This window comes from Schistocerca nitens, chromosome 7 (assembly GCF_023898315.1).
Source record: "Schistocerca nitens isolate TAMUIC-IGC-003100 chromosome 7, iqSchNite1.1, whole genome shotgun sequence".
In the NCBI taxonomy this organism is placed as follows: domain Eukaryota; kingdom Metazoa; phylum Arthropoda; class Insecta; order Orthoptera; family Acrididae; genus Schistocerca; species Schistocerca nitens.
In genome coordinates this window covers 630,768,170-630,785,174 of record NC_064620.1, presented here as the reverse complement: position 1 = coordinate 630,785,174, position 17,005 = coordinate 630,768,170, and the positions used below count along the sequence as shown (strand labels likewise).

The window sequence follows — 17,005 nt, the reverse complement described above, 5'->3', positions numbered from 1 at the left end:
GAGCTCTAATTTCTCTTATCTTCATGGTCCTCAAACGAAATGTACGTTGGCGGCAGTATAATCATTCTCCAATCACCTTTAAATTCTGATTCTCTAAACTTTCTCAATAGTGTTCTCAAACATAATACCCACATCCCTCCAGGGATTCACATCTGTGTTCCTGAAGCATCTCTGAAATACTTGCCTCTTGTTCGAACCTACCGACAGCAAATCTAGCAGCTCGCCTCTCAACTCCTTCCTTTAATCCGACGTGGTGCGGATCCCAAACACTCGAGCACTACTCAATAATAGGTCACACCACAGACCTGAATGCAGTCTCCTTTACGAATGAACCACACTTTCTCAAAATTCTCCCAATAAACCAAAGTCGATCATTCTCTCCCCACACTGGACGATAAAAAATTTCTTGTACTCCATTTAGAGAGTTTGTCTGTACACTCAAGTACAGTGGACCACAGCTAGAGCCTGAACACCTGTCCCACCCTTTGCACGTATTCCTTAGCGAGGTGAGAAATTTCTTCTAATCCTAGCCGAAGTTTTCTGCTTTTCACAATGAACTGTTTCAGCACCTTTCTGGGATGATGTCAGGGGTGAGTGTGAGAGGCACGTTTCTGTGAGCAACAGATGGAAAAAAACTAGGGTGACTCGCCTAAGCTGTTCTCCCCAGACTCGTTTAAGATATCGTACTATCGTAATATCCTGGCGACTTGTGTAAAGTATTCACTAACCGACGTAGTCTGTCAGCATATCTAATTTAACTACCGAGATATAAGTATGAACTTCTCTTTTTCGAATTGAACTATAATAATTTATCTTGGTAGTATCGTAATTCAACGATGCTTCATTTTCAAACCACGGTTACTGTTTTCGGAGTACTTGCAGTATTTAGAACTTGGAATTTACCTATGAATTAATCCAACTGCTGTCGTGGGGAAATTGGTCATCAAACCCTACTCTTCTCCCTTCTGGATTCGTTGCATCCTATTGGTGGATACTGGCACAGAAGGTCGATTGGCAGGAAGTAGCTGAAAGTTTCAAATTTCAGCTCAGTCGCACTATGTCCTCAAACATTTTGCAGGAGACAGGGGTCTGACTGGAGTGTGTGCTCGCATTCCACTATCAGAAACAATATATTGATCAGTCGGGCATTTGACATTACTATTGGCTTTTAAAACACTATACAATCCCTAAGTCAGTTCTCTCAGCTACACCAGGACGAAGAATGAGGAGGAGGAGTAGGAGTAGGAGGAAGAATCTGCCACGTTGTAACGGGGAATCCTCCTCTACCATTATCTTCCCTCAACAGTAGTTGTCGATACCAGTATTATTTTTAGAATTTTCGACAGGTCAATATTATCTCAGTTGCTTTTCTGAAAACTTTCATATAATTGCACACACTGTATGTTATATTTCAAGCTAAAATGTATGAAAAGAAATTACTTTATAAAATATTTCACTTTCGATGTTATAATCGATAAGTAATAGTTGTGAACGTACAGTTAAAATTGTTTTAGAAACATTTGCAATTACGAATTATTTGCACTCTTCAAATTTCTATTATTAATTACGCAAACATGCAATGTTTATTGCGTTTATTTCTGGATTCATTTATGAAATAATAATGGAAATTAATACTGTAACGAAAACTAGTAGGAATTCATTTGTTAAGAAAAATTGTAAACCCTTTCGAATATTGATATTTCCGCAGAGTGGAGGAGTCGTACATTTGCCTCTGATGGGATCGGACGTATTTTTGTATAATATATGCGAACATTGTAATTTCGGCTATGTTAAGGTGAAAAATCGAAATCCAGTGGAAAATATTTTTATGTTCAAATGGTTCAAATGGCTCTGATCACTATGCGACTTAACTTCGGAGGTCATCAGTCGCCTAGAACTTAGAACTAATTAAACCTAAGTAACCTAAGGACATCACACACATCCATGCACGAGGCAGGATTCGAACCTGCGACCGTAGCGGTCGCTCAGCTCCAGACTGTAGCGCCTAGAACCGCACGGCCACTCCGGCCGGCTATTTTTATGTAAAAAAGTCTGCAACGACAATCTTTAAATTTATTTAGTTCAAACTAACCGTGAGGACCCTATGTTAGATTTTCAGCTTCAAGAATCAGACCCCGAGACAAGAAGAACGGGAGCCATCTTAACATGACAAGCTAAGTAAACTTCATTGTTTAATGTGGGCAACAGATGGAAGAAGGAAGGAGGGGGGAGATTCACGGTGTACAGGATTTGGAATCCGGGTGGTCGCAAGATTGAATCTCGCCAAATATACAAGTCCTAGTATCCAGCAATAGGATGCATGCAAGAACTGCTGCTGCAAGACAGACTTGACTGTATTGAGAAACAGTAAACATTGCACACTTAAGCCACATTCCATTCCGCAGCAGTATTTGTCACAGATGTCGGAGACTGCTAGAAGACTCGTACATCCCGCGTGCTCACTTCTCGATGCCCACGCGCAGCAGCCCAGGCGAGGCGTCGCGCAACGCACCTCCCTGCGACCACGCCAGGTGTGGGGCGTGTCCTGGATGACCGGAGTGGCAGGAATTCGGATGTTATCGGTATGTCCGGCGCCAACACTTGTCAATGACTCACACTGAATCTTCCCAAATATTCACGCAAAAAACGGAGAATACTTGCAACACACGCGTTCACGAAGGCTGCCCAACACACACTGAGTATTAATTCGCTACTCACCCGCCTAGAGGGCGACACGATTAGTCAACTGCATCACCGTTCACCACCAGCCTGGTTCGAAGGGTCAGCGACGGCGCCATGTGCCTTCAGCCAGAAATGCCTGTTCGTTCTGGCCACCTCCGCCATGCGTCCCGCTTGCGTAACGGTATCGTCCTATGGAACCAGCCACATAGTTATCAGTTCAATTAGAATTAAATATTACGATTACAGCACCAACCTGGTCCCTTACAAATGGATATTGTTATTTTCTTTGCACAGGGCAAAACATTGACCATAGCAACTTTACACCCTGACGCATACCTTATATGCCTGCTGACGACAACCAATCTATCACCATTCCCTTGCTAAGTATAATACTTCGCCAATAACTCTATGCTGTTGGCACCAAACAATATTTAGTGAAAATTCCAGAACGGATGAACGTGCTCAATTTGTTTTCCTTGTGAGCGGTACCACTGTGTCCTCGGAGGAGAGATGTAATCGCCCTGCAAGTGACCGGCTGTTAAACACACAATGCCAATGATTATGTTACTGTCGCTGAGTATAAAAAGTGGTCTTGGTTCTACAGGCAAACGCAAGCATCGCTAACCGTATACACGTTAAAAACTATATATGCTTTATAAATCGAGGTATGGTATTGCTTCCAAATGAAGTCATCTTCCACAGAAATACCGCTGGTAATCGCTGTGGTGTGTATTAACGCACCAAAGTGCGGCTGCAGGTCGCCAGAGGTGACAAGACATGAATGCACCCTCAGAGACACAGATCTCCTTCAGACTGCAGTACGTGTATGTACTTTGGAAGTGCAACACAATGCAATAGCAAAATCCTCGTCCTTCTCCCAGTTCCCGTATGATATGAAGTCTTCCTTATTTTACCGATAAGAAACACCACCATAACTGCTCATAGCGTCTTTTCTATTACCTCGTGTTGCAGGAGGAAGCTTGGTTTAGCGCTCACGTTTCACGCTGTACATGGTTGACAGAGCTACGAGAACATGTTCCCATATCCACCGTGTTGTCAAAACATGGTCGTGTCGCATTATCTCAGCTCACCCGTAGCGGTCGCGCGGTTTCGCGCAGAGAATGAGGAACAATTACAAGATGCATAGAGACTGTCCAAAACCACACTGGAGTTTTGCTATATGGGGTCCTTAGCAGATACAGTATGTCATCAAAAGTATCCGGACACCTTGCTGAAAATGACTTACAAGTTCGTGCCGCCCTCCACCAGTAATGGTAGAATTCAATATGGTTTTGGCTCACCCTTTGCCTTGATGACTGCTTCCACACTCGCAGGCATACGTTCAATCAGGTGCTGGAAGGTTTCTTGGGAAATGGCAGCCCATTCTTCACGGAGTGCTGCACTGAGGAGAGGTGTCGATGTCGGTCGGTGAGGACCGGCACGAAATTGGCGTTCCAAAGCGTCCCAAAGGTGTTCTACAGGATTCAGGTCAGGACTCTGTGCAGGGGAGTCCATTACAGGGATGTTACAGTCGTGTAACGACTCCGCCACAGGCCGTGCATTATGAACAGGTGCTCGATCGTGTTGAAAGATGCAATTGCCATCCCCGAATTGCACTTCAACAGTGAGAAGCAATAAGGTGCTTAAAACATCAATGTAGGCCTGTTCCGTGATAGTGAAACGCAAAACAACAAGGGGTGGAAGCCCCCTCCATGAAAAACACGACCACACCATAACACCATCGCCTCTGAAGTTTACTGTTGGCACTACACACGCTGGTAAATGACATTCACCGGACATTCCCCATACCCACACCCTGCCATCGGCTCGCCACATTGTGTACCGTGAATCGTCACTACACACAACGTTTTCCCACTGTTCAATCGTCCAATGTTTACGCTCCTTACACCAAGCGAGGCGTCGTTTGGCATTTAATGGCGTCATGTGTAGCTTACGAGCAGCCGTTCGACCATGCAATCCAAGTTTTCTCACATCCCGCCTAACTGTCATAGTACTTGCAGTGGATCCTGATGCAGTTTGGAATTCATGTGCGATGGTCTGGATAGATGTCTGCCTATTACACATTACGACCCTCTTCAATTGAGGGCGGCCTCTGTCAGTGAACAGACGAGGTCGGCCTGTACGCTTTTGTTCTGTAAGTATCCCTTCACGTTTCCACTTCACTATCACGTCTGAAACAGTGGACTTAGGGGTGTTCAGGAGCGTGGAAATATCGCGTACAGACGTATGACAGAAGTGACACCCAGTCACCTGACCACGTTCGAAGTCCGTGAGTTCCGCGGAGCGCCCCATTCTGCTCTCTCACGATTAATGACTACTGAGGTCGCTGATATGGAGTAAATAGGAGTAGGTGGCACCACAATGCATGTAATATGAAAAACGTTTGCTATTGGGGGTGTCCGGATACTTTTGATCAACTAGTGTAGGTTCGAGAAAGCTGATTCGTTTTCAGATATGAGAGTGCCACGAATATGATTCACCAGTGACAGCAATAATTAATAGACATCTGCACAGGATCCAACGCAAGTGTGTGGTTGAATGGAGAGACCAGAAAGCGTAACACTATAGAACTGAAAAACCAGTGTATTTGCATTTTTATGTGATTCCTCACATAGCAAACAACCTACCATATGTGATCATTCTCAATCAACCATGATCCTCCCTTACCTGTAACCCCGTGGAGTATATCGCAGAACCTCTGTTACACTGTCTACCTGGCATCGAGATAGAATGCGTTACAAATACCGCTAGCATGTGAAATATCTAGCAGTGGCATGAGGGAGATGCAAATATCGATCGGCCTAATAACTTGTTGCTTAACCGAAACACTTTCTAAACTCGGTGAGGAGCGTGTTGTATTAGGAGCTTACGCCACTGGTGACGTGCCCCCACTCTTCCGGTGTGTTAATACACATCCCAAAGATCACCGTCTATACTGAATGTCGCTGTGTTTATGTGGAAGACTAATTCATTGGGAAGCAACAGCATACCTTGATGTATAGTTTTTAACATCGATACCGTTAACTACAGTTGTGTGCGCCCGTAGAAGCAAGAACGCTTTTTATGCAGGGTGGCAGTAACACAGTCCTCTCTCTTCCTAACACACAATGGTACTATTCGCACGAAAAACAAATGGAGTATCTTCATCCATCCAAGAATTTGCGCTCAGTATTGTTTGGTGCCACCAGTATTCAGTTATTGGCGAAGTATTATACTCAGTAATGGATGTGTGATAGATTCACTGTGATCAGCAGGCTTATAAAGTATGTGTTGGGTGTAAAGTTACTGCGGTCAGTGTTCCGCTATCTCCAAAGAAAATGACTTATGTCCAGTCGTAAGGGAGGAACAGATTTGACATCCAACACTGTGAATTTCAATGCACAGGTAACCGTATGATTTTACGTGGAAAATTGTGACCAGCCATGAGGAGGATACAGATACTGATATTTCCAGAGCCACAGTCATCAGGAGAAGGAGGAACTATTTCAGATACTTCACTCATTATCGAATGTCGCCACACTGGTGTTGCAATCTGAATATTAATTGTAATTAAATTGATAACTACGTGGCTGGTTTCCTAGCACAGCACCATTTGGTGTGTGGGGCACGTAGCGGAGGCAGCCGGTGGCTGCAATTAATGGATGTTTCCGGCCTGTAAGGCGCATGCCACCGCCACCGAGCCTTGTCTGCCGGTCAGCTGGGGAACTGGGATGCATGTTACCTAACCGTGTCGCCCTCTAGATGGGTGAATAGTGAACTAATACTCAGTATGTCTCGGGCAGCCTTTGTGATCGCGTGTATTGCGAGTACTCTCAAATTTTTACGTGGTCATTTGAAAATATTCAATGTCGATCACTGGCAAGTTGGTGCTGGACGTATTGATGACATCCGAATTCCTACCATTCCGTCATCGTGGATACCCTCCGTGACCGGGCGGTCCTCTCTGGCAAGTCTAGCATACACCTGGTGTGATCGCAGAGACACGCATGCAGGTGGTGACTAGGGTTGTGCGCGCACAGGATGTACGAGTGTTCCAATGATCTTCGACATCTAACCCTGACAATTACTGCTACAGGATGGGATGTGGTTTAAGTGTGCTGTGTTTACTGCTTCTCAATGGAGTCCAGTGCATTCTGACTTGCAGCGGAAAGGCGGGAGTGGTATTTATTATTGTTACTATCCTATCATGTGGTATATTCTTCCTCTTCCTCCTCCTCCTTCTCATTCTTCGTCCTGGTGTAGCCCAGAGAACCAACTTACCGACTCTATAGTGCTTTAAAAGCCATAAGTAACGTCAAATTCCCGATTGATCATTTTACTGTTTCCGACAGTGGTACTGCGAGCACACACTCCTGTCAAACCACCTGCCCTCTGTCTCCAGCAAATTGTTTAAGGACACAGCGCAACTGAGCTGAAATCTGAAACTTGAGAAGTGGAAAGAGTAGGGTTTGGAAACTGGTTGCAGGATCGAAACCCACAAATAGGATGAAAGGAAAAACTGCTTGCTCAGTCTGATGGAATGAGGGATCTATGTCCACGATATCCACAGCTGGAGATTTACCAGCTATCCACTACTTCGTTCAGGGCAAAAGAGGGGTTACTGTGGTATACAACATATGCTCCCTGGGGAGTAAGTAGCCACCTGAGAGCGAGAGAGAGAGAGAGCATGTGTTTCAACAGGAATTTCTCAGGTATCAATGTGTAAGAGTTGCTGCAGCCTAATGCTTTGTTTGACAGGAAGTAGCTGGAGGGGCGAGGGAGAAGGTAAGAGGGGACTGGAGGGAGGAGGGTTGGGGAGGTTGCTCCTCCCAGCGTCCTCTGCCAGGGGTAACTCAGCCAGTATCTGCACAGCAGGGCGAGCACATCGAGCAGCTGCTTCCACTGACCTGGTACGGAAAGTGTGTGTTTTGGAGAAAAACCGGAAGTGAGTTTGCAATCAAAGGGACACCGGCACCTGACACTTTGTTCGGGGATTCAGTAACAGGCGACCAGAGTCTGCTACCGATGGTGACCCAGCACTCCTACAGTAGATGCTGCCCACTGTTCAACGAACATGCGCCCGCAACCCCAACGTCGCCCAGTAGCCTGTGGATGGTGTGGGTGAAGAAGTGAGAATGAGCAATCGGAAATTTATTTTTTCGCCAGATACATTTAGCGCAGTCTGTAACAGTGCAATTACATGTGATGAGCTGTGTTGAGGTCGATTTCGAGACAGTATTCCTTGCACAATCAGAATAAAAAAGCAATCTATTTTATTACTTCTTTTCTTAAATCTTCCAAAGCAGAAGAGAATGATGTGCTTCTCCCACCAAATAGAAGTGAGATCCAACCTCTGGCAATTGAATTTTATAAATAAACAGTACATCATTTGCTATGTAATTCCTGTTAATTTGAATTTCCTGTCATGAAATCCTTCCTTTCTAGCACACACTTAGTCTATTTGCCTCTAATTTCCAGATGTGGGAGTGGAGGGGTTAATTAATTTAACGATTTAATTAATTAGCCAATTACTTTTACATCAAAGGTGCACTTCTATCTGTGTGTGGGTTTCCCAGAGGAGCGGTGGGGGGTTTCCGAGAAGGAAGGATTATCCCGAGGAGGTGTTAAATAAATTAACAGAACAACAGATGAAGAGGTGGGAGAGGTGGTGATAAATCAATGAAGTTTTCCCCTGAATGTATGCAACCCACACTAACAATTTGTCTCAGAACCCACTTTGCCCTGCTACTTACGATGCCCTGTCGTGTCCCAAATCTCTTCAACAGGCCTCTGGTCAGAGTAACTGGTAGCCCAGAAATCAATGTGACTCAACTAGCATGCTCACGAAACCACTGTAGCGCGATACTGGTCTCAGGATGCAGGCAGCTCTCCCACTGGGAGATGCCCCCACTGTCAGGGAGAGCATCGAGCACACAGAGATGCAGCTCTCCCACTGGAAGATGCCCCCAATGTCAGGGAGAACATCGAGCACACATAGATGCAGCTCTCCCACTGGAAGATGCCCCCACTGTCAGGGAGAGCATCGAGCACACAGAGATGCAGCTCTCCCACTGGAAGATGCCCCCACTGTCAGGGAGAACATCGAGCACACAGAGATGCAGCTCTCCCACTGGAAGATGCCCCCACTGTCAGGGAGAACATCGAGCACACAGAGATGCAGCTCTCCCACTGGAAGATGCCCCCACTGTCAGGGAGAACATCGAGCACACAGAGATGCAGCTCTCCCACTGGAAGATGCCCCCACTGTCAGGGAGAACATCGAGCACACAGAGATGCAGCTCTCCCACTGGAAGATGCCCCCACTGTCAGGGAGAACATCGAGCACACAGAGATGCAGCTCTCCCACTGGAAGATGCCCCCACTGTCAGGGAGAACATCGAGCACACAGAGATGCAGCTCTCCCACTGGAAGATGCCCCCACTGTCAGGGAGAACATCGAGCACACAGAGATGCAGCTCTCCCACTGGAAGATGCCCCCACTGTCAGGGAGAACATCGAGCACACAGAGATGCAGCTCTCCCACTGGAAGATGCCCCCACTGTCAGGGAGAACATCGAGCACACAGAGATGCAGCTCTCCCACTGGAAGATGCCCCCACTGTCAGGGAGAACATCGAGCACACAGAGATGCAGCTCTCCCACTGGAAGATGCCCCCAGTGTCAGGGAGAACATCGAGCACACAGAGATGCAGCTCTCCCACTGGAAGATGCCCCCACTGTCAGGGAGAACATCGAGCACACAGAGATGCAGCTCTCCCACTGGAAGATGCCCCCACTGTCAGGGAGAACATCGAGCACACAGAGCTGCAGCTCTCCCACTGGAAGATGCCCCCACTGTCAGGGAGAACATCGAGCACACAGAGATGCAGCTCTCCCACTGGAAGATGCCCCCACTGTCAGGGAGAACATCGAGCACACAGAGATGCAGCTCTCCCACTGGAAGATGCCCCCACTGTCAGGGAGAACATCGAGCACACAGAGATGCAGCTCTCCCACTGGAAGATGCCCCCACTGTCAGGGAGAACATCGAGCACACAGAGATGCAGCTCTCCCACTGGAAGATGCCCCCACTGTCAGGGAGAACATCGAGCACACAGAGATGCAGCTCTCCCACTGGAAGATGCCCCCACTGTCAGGGAGAACATCGAGCACACCGAGATGCAGCTCTCCCACTGGAAGATACCCCCACTGTCAGGGAGAACATCGAGCACACAGAGATGCAGCTCTCCCACTGGAAGATGCCCCCACTGTCAGGGAGAACATCGAGCACACAGAGATGCAGCTCTCCCACTGGAAGATGCCCCCACTGTCAGGGAGAACATCGAGCACACAGAGATGCAGCTCTCCCACTGGAAGATGCCCCCACTGTCAGGGAGAACGTCGAGCACACAGAGATGCAGCTCTCCCACTGGAAGATGCCCCCACTGTCAGGGAGAACATCGAGCACACAGAGATGCAGCTCTCCCACTGGAAGATGCCCCCACTGTCAGGGAGAACATCGAGCACACAGAGATGCAGCTCTCCCACTGGAAGATGCCCCCACTGTCAGGGAGAACATCGAGCACACAGAGATGCAGCTCTCCCACTGGAAGATGCCCCCACTGTCAGGGAGAACATCGAGCACACAGAGATGCAGCTCTCCCACTGGAAGATGCCCCCACTGTCAGGGAGAACATCGAGCACACAGAGATGCAGCTCTCCCACTGGAAGATGCCCCCACTGTCAGGGAGAACATCGAACACACAGAGATGCAGCTCTCCCACTGGAAGATGCCCCCACTGTCAGGGAGAACATCGAGCACACAGAGATGCAGCTCTCCCACTGGAAGATGCCCCCACTGTCAGGGAGAACATCGAGCACACAGAGATGCAGCTCTCCCACTGGAAGATGCCCCCACTGTCAGGGAGAACATCGAGCACACAGAGATGCAGCTCTCCCACTGGAAGATGCCCCCACTGTCAGGGAGAACATCGAGCACACAGAGATGCAGCTCTCCCACTGGAAGATGCCCCCAGTGTCAGGGAGAACATCGAGCACACAGAGATGCAGCTCTCCCACTGGAAGATGCCCCCACTGTCAGGGAGAACATCGAGCACACAGAGATGCAGCTCTCCCACTGGAAGATGCCCCCACTGTCAGGGAGAACATCGAGCACACAGAGATGCAGCTCTCCCACTGGAAGATGCCCCCACTGTCAGGGAGAACATCGAGCACACAGAGATGCAGCTCTCCCACTGGAAGATGCCCCCACTGTCAGGGAGAACATCGAGCACACAGAGATGCAGCTCTCCCACTGGAAGATGCCCCCACTGTCAGGGAGAACATCGAGCACACAGAGATGCAGCTCTCCCACTGGAAGATGCCCCCACTGTCAGGGAGAGCATGGAGCACACAGAGATGCAGCTCTCCCACTGGAAGATGCCCCCACTGTCAGGGAGAACATCGAGCACACAGAGATGCAGCTCTCCCACTGGAAGATGCCCCCACTGTCAGGGAGAACATCGAGCACACAGAGATGCAGCTCTCCCACTGGAAGATGCCCCCACTGTCAGGGAGAACATCGAGCACACAGAGATGCAGCTCTCCCACTGGAAGATGCCCCCACTGTCAGGGAGAACATCGAGCACACAGAGATGCAGCTCTCCCACTGGAAGATGCCCCCACTGTCAGGGAGAACATCGAGCACACAGAGATGCAGCTCTCCCACTGGAAGATGCCCCCACTGTCAGGGAGAACATCGAGCACACAGAGATGCAGCTCTCCCACTGGAAGATGCCCCCACTGTCAGGGAGAACATCGAGCACACAGAGATGCAGCTCTCCCACTGGAAGATGCCCCCACTGTCAGGGAGAACATCGAGCACACAGAGATGCAGCTCTCCCACTGGAAGATGCCACCACTGTCAGGGAGAACATCGAGCACACAGAGATGCAGCTCTCCCACTGGAAGATGCCCCCACTGTCAGGGAGAACATCGAGCACACAGAGATGCAGCTCTCCCACTGGAAGATGCCCCCAGTGTCGGGGAGAACATCGAGCACACAGAGATGCAGCTCTCCCACTGGAAGATGCCCCCACTGTCAGGGAGAACATCGAGCACACAGAGATGCAGCTCTCCCACTGGAAGATGCCCCCACTGTCAGGGAGAACATCGAGCACACAGAGATGCACCTCTCCCACTGGAAGATGCCCCCACTGTCAGGGAGAACATCGAGCACACAGAGATGCAGCTCTCCCACTGGAAGATGCCCCCACTGTCAGGGAGAACATCGAGCACACAGAGATGCAGCTCTCCCACTGGAAGATGCCCCCACTGTCAGGGAGAACATCGAGCACACAGAGATGCAGCTCTCCCACTGGAAGATGCCCCCAGTGTCAGGGAGAACATCGAGCACACAGAGATGCAGCTCTCCCACTGGAAGATGCCCCCACTGTCAGGGAGAACATCGAGCACACAGAGATGCAGCTCTCCCACTGGAAGATGCCCCCACTGTCAGGGAGAACATCGAGCACACAGAGATGCAGCTCTCCCACTGGAAGATGCCCCCACTGTCAGGGAGAACATCGAGCACACAGAGATGCAGCTCTCCCACTGGAAGATGCCCCCACTGTCAGGGAGAACATCGAGCACACAGAGATGCAGCTCTCCCACTGGAAGATGCCCCCACTGTCAGGGAGAACATCGAGCACACAGAGATGCAGCTCTCCCACTGGAAGATGCCCCCACTGTCAGGGAGAGCATCGAGCACACAGAGATGCAGCTCTCCCACTGGAAGATGCCCCCACTGTCAGGGAGAACATCGAGCACACAGAGATGCAGCTCTCCCACTGGAAGATGCCCCCACTGTCAGGGAGAACATCGAGCACACAGAGATGCAGCTCTCCCACTGGAAGATGCCCCCACTGTCAGGGAGAACATCGAACACACAGAGATGCAGCTCTCCCACTGGAAGATGCCCCCACTGCCAGGGAGAACATCGAGCACACAGAGATGCAGCTCTCCCACTGGAAGATGCCCCCACTGTCAGGGAGAACATCGAGCACACAGAGATGCAGCTCTCCCACTGGAAGATGCCCCCACTGTCAGGGAGAACATCGAGCACACAGAGATGCAGCTCTCCCACTGGAAGATGCCCCCACTGTCAGGGAGAACATCGAGCACACAGAGATGCAGCTCTCCCACTGGAAGATGCCCCCACTGTCAGGGAGAACATCGAGCACACAGAGATGCAGCTCTCCCACTGGAAGATACCCCCACTGTCAGGGAGAACATCGAGCACACAGAGATGCAGCTTGTGCACAATAATTACGTAGTACACAGCTCTCGAGTACTACCACAGGTCCCACAGCTGGACGTCCCCCACAGCATAGCACTGCCCTCATTGGTCTGCAGCCATGGCAAAGTGCATGTTTCTGACAGCCATTGGCCTGGATAACAGCGTATCTGGACACGACCAGTGAACTAGTGTAACAACAAATGTCATTCATCCGACAGGCGATCCATTGCCATTGATCCGCGGGCCAATCTCGATGATGATGCCCACTGCAATCGTAATTGATGCTATCATTCTGTCAACAAGGGAACATGACGGGGCCGTCTGTTGCGGAGCCACATTTACGACATAGTGCTCCGAAACACTTCCCTACACCAGCACTGCACTCTGTCTTTAGAGCTGTCTATCCTGCTTTCCACAGCAGCCAAAATTTCGATTTCCATTCACTGTGATAATACACAGCATTACACATAAGCTAGTAATGGAGTCGTGGATTAGCAATGATACATAAATAAGTGCAGTGCAACTTCGTGATTGGCTGAGAGCACCGTAACATCGACGCAACACTGTGACAGCAATGTTCAGATTGACAAGTAACTCACTTATGCGGTTAATATGTGGAAAATTGTGGAAAATATGGAAAAATGAGGGTAAATACGTATCTTCCTGGCCGTGACCTCTGCTTGTGCCTCTAATGACGAAATATTAATTTGTTATGCAGAATCAGACTCGCGTGACATAATTTGATATCGGCAAAAAGAGACGTCTTACAATTTCTCCCTACGGTGCTCCACTGAAGTGACCGAGTTTTAAAAGATGAAGGCGTGGACGAGGTGTCCGGTCCTCATCGGTGCAGATGGGAGGGGGGAGGGGACAGGGGTTGCTGCACATGTGACAACTATAGAGTTACGTCACGACCCGGAATACGAGTCGCTGTACTGGCTGGGTGATCTCGATCGATTCGTGGTGGTTCCCTGGAAGAGAGGGAATGAGGAAACCGACGAGCTCAAGTGGGTAACCTGACACCGGATGTGTAACTTGATACCAGATGTAACGAGACCGTCGTCTTAGCGAGAACAGGCAGATACAGCTGACTGACCGACGTTTTAATACTTCTGGATAGTGTGGTACAGAAAATGGATAAAATGTGAAGGGTTTGACTAATAAGGACGCACGCTTTGTGGAGATATTCGAGGCCAGTGGCAGATACTACTGCGGTCATGGGAGACGGAGAAGTTTGTCGAAATTCCGAGAGCGTATATTCCAGGTACAGACTGGAAACACAGTGTACTACTTCGCCTTCCTTACTCTCGCACGGTGAAAAAAAGAGAAACCCAGAAGTTGAAAACAATACCCGGCTTCACTGTTAGTGCTTCTCGCCACACACTGTTCACGAATCGAACGACGAAAGTGGGGGGAGGCGTGGGAGGGTAATAGTGGTGCCAGAAATACCGTCCACAGTTGGCTTGCGGGGTACACACGGGGCAACACTGGAGGCGATACTCGAGGGTGAAAGTGAGGATGAACCGCGTCGTGAGCGCAGTGTTCAGGCGGAGCGCAGGGTAAGGCCCGCTGCACACTCACGCGGGTGGTCCGCGCTCCGCACGCGGTTGCTAGTCACGTACTTGAATGGGGCGCCCACCACACAGTTACACGGACGCCCCGCAAGCGGCGGAGCCGTCCGCGCAGCTCTTGCGCGCCGCGGACCGTCCGCGTCAGTTGAATACACAGAAACAACTTTATCTCGTACAGTATTACCCGATTTACTGACAGATGTAGTTTCTGCCACATCTTCGAAGCCGTAACATACAGAGTATCTTCAAAGTTGTATCCGGCTCTTACTCGAACAAAATTATGCAAAATGCAGCACGTTTTGACAATAGATACGGCTAGATCGAGATTGACATTCAGGGGCCGGTGAAAAACCTTCCACTTGTGGCTTAATATTCCGAAAGTACATTCAATAAACCTTCGGGCTCGGGTAAGTCGGTAATTGAAAACCTTCTTTTTGTGAGTCACGTTTTTTTCACGCATACGGCCTTAACACGACTGGAGAGTCGTGTGTACCTGGCAGTGGCTTTGGTGGGGGTAACGCAAATTTTCCTTTTACCATTTTCCTCCAAAAGACGCTGTTTTTAAAAATATTTGAATTACAGTTCCTTCCGTATCCTCCGACATCAATGAACGTGAAACAATAGTTAGTGTCACAGATGGCCATAAGAATAATCGAGAAGTAATTCCTGTAATTGAAGAAAAGTGATCCACTTTTGATAGGTTTTACTAGACGAATATGTTTTCCATCCAGGGCTCCGATGCAATGAGGAAAATTGGCGACATTTTGGGAACCGTGGCTAATTTCATTCCATTTGTCTGTTGAGGGCTCAGGCATGCATTCTTCACTTAACGTAGTCCAAATAGCGGCGTTCACTTGCCTTGTAATCTGTCCAATTGTTGATGCACCCCTTAAATAAGAGTAATGCAGATCTGTAAATGTGTTTCCGCTTCCAAGATACCTGTAACGTGCAAAGCGTATATTTGATACTTACGTATTTCACAGAGGAAAGTAGACTTAATTCTAGGTATTAAGTCGGCTACGCTGACATAAAACCTTAGACGTATTCCTTCTTAAAATAATATATGTACGCGTCCTCAGTAATAACAGACTTATCGGCCTTGTTATTTCAGTTGACAAGGTCCACACGAGATGGAAAACTGCACGGGATGCCTATTTTAAAAGCCTCACTAGAATAAAGCAAACGAGGTCCGGATCAGCAGCAACGAAGAGACCAAAATACATCTACCATCTGCTACCCGTTCTGTCGGACTAATAGGTACCCTTCTGAGACTTTCAAGTGTCAGGTTGTCCTGTATTTTGCCGACAAGCTCGTCAAAGCAACGAACAGACCTACGAAAATATGTATTACATTTGTCTTCGTCTTTGCGCAATTCGGAATACAATGTGACGAACGCTCCTTTCGTGCGTGTTTGTTCCACCATAGGATGCACCCAAAACTGTCTCTCGCGGGTGGAATCTCTCTTTTTGTATATCATATAGGCTGAAATGACTTTTACTTGCAGCGATCTCCTCTCTATAGAAGCGATCAAACAGAACGATGTGTTACACCACAGTGCAGGGAAGACCGCGTTCACTCGGCTGTGTGAACCGTGACGCGGGTCCGCCAACCGCGCGCGGAACGCGGAGCGCGGACCATGCGCGTAAGTGTGCAACGGGCCTATGGCGGCGGCGCGAGTACACTCACCGAGGCGACGACGGTGACGAGGTATCGCTGCGTGCGCTCGTAGTCGAGGGCGCGCGCCACCGTCACCTGGCCCTGGTGCGGCAGCCGGATGGCGAAGAAGGCGGCCCCGTCGGCGGCGCCGCTGCCCTCCGGCGGCTGCCCCGCCACCACCGAGTACTCGAGCAGCGCGTTCACGCCCGCGTCAGCGTCCACCGCCTTCAGGCCGCGGAACACCGTGCTGCCCACCGGCGTCAGCTGCGGGCACACCGCGTCGTACCTCTCACATTAACCGAGTACAGCTTGTACGTGGCCCAGTGCATGTCGGACGAAGTAGGGACAGAGGAGGAGATGAAAAGGGAGATCTATGAGACAGAGGGTGCAGGGGGGGTCCAGCACATGGTTTTATGCTGTTTGAGAAATTTTGGGGTGTAATCATTAACTTGAACATATTTTGCACTGCGTTCTGTATGTAGACACACCAAACTTCCTTTGGTGCGCGGGGGTCCAGTAGGTGGACTGAATATTAGAGTAAGCAACACAGCATGGGGATTGTAAAATTTTGCTGCTTGTAATCTCACTCTGGGCTAGATGATATGAATAGAGGATATTTTAACAAAGTGTATAGGCGAATTTTAATAGAGATTTTTAAAAGCAGATTAAGTTTTTTTATTTATTTTTTACTTTTTTAGGAAACGTTGCCAAACCCCAGAATTTAATTCATGGTCCGTAATAATCAAGTAACGTATTTTTTTTTTTTTAGTTTCTGCTGTCAAGCCATGACAACAGTCATA

At 49.0% G+C, this 17,005-nt stretch overlaps 1 protein-coding gene across 2 annotated transcripts in view; it reads right to left on the bottom strand.

Moving 5' to 3' along the window:
• Nucleotides 1-17,005, bottom strand: part of LOC126195036 (cadherin-99C) — a 643,316-nt gene that overhangs the window by 150,032 nt on the left and 476,279 nt on the right. Inside the window, exon 6 of one of the 2 annotated variants that reach the window (XM_049933479.1) lies at nucleotides 16,236-16,469. The exons of the other annotated variant lie outside the window; for it this stretch is intronic. Within the exon in view, the coding sequence (XP_049789436.1) occupies nucleotides 16,236-16,469 (234 nt within the window). The remainder of the gene's footprint in view (nucleotides 1-16,235; nucleotides 16,470-17,005) is intronic. 2 annotated transcript variants of the gene reach the window in all.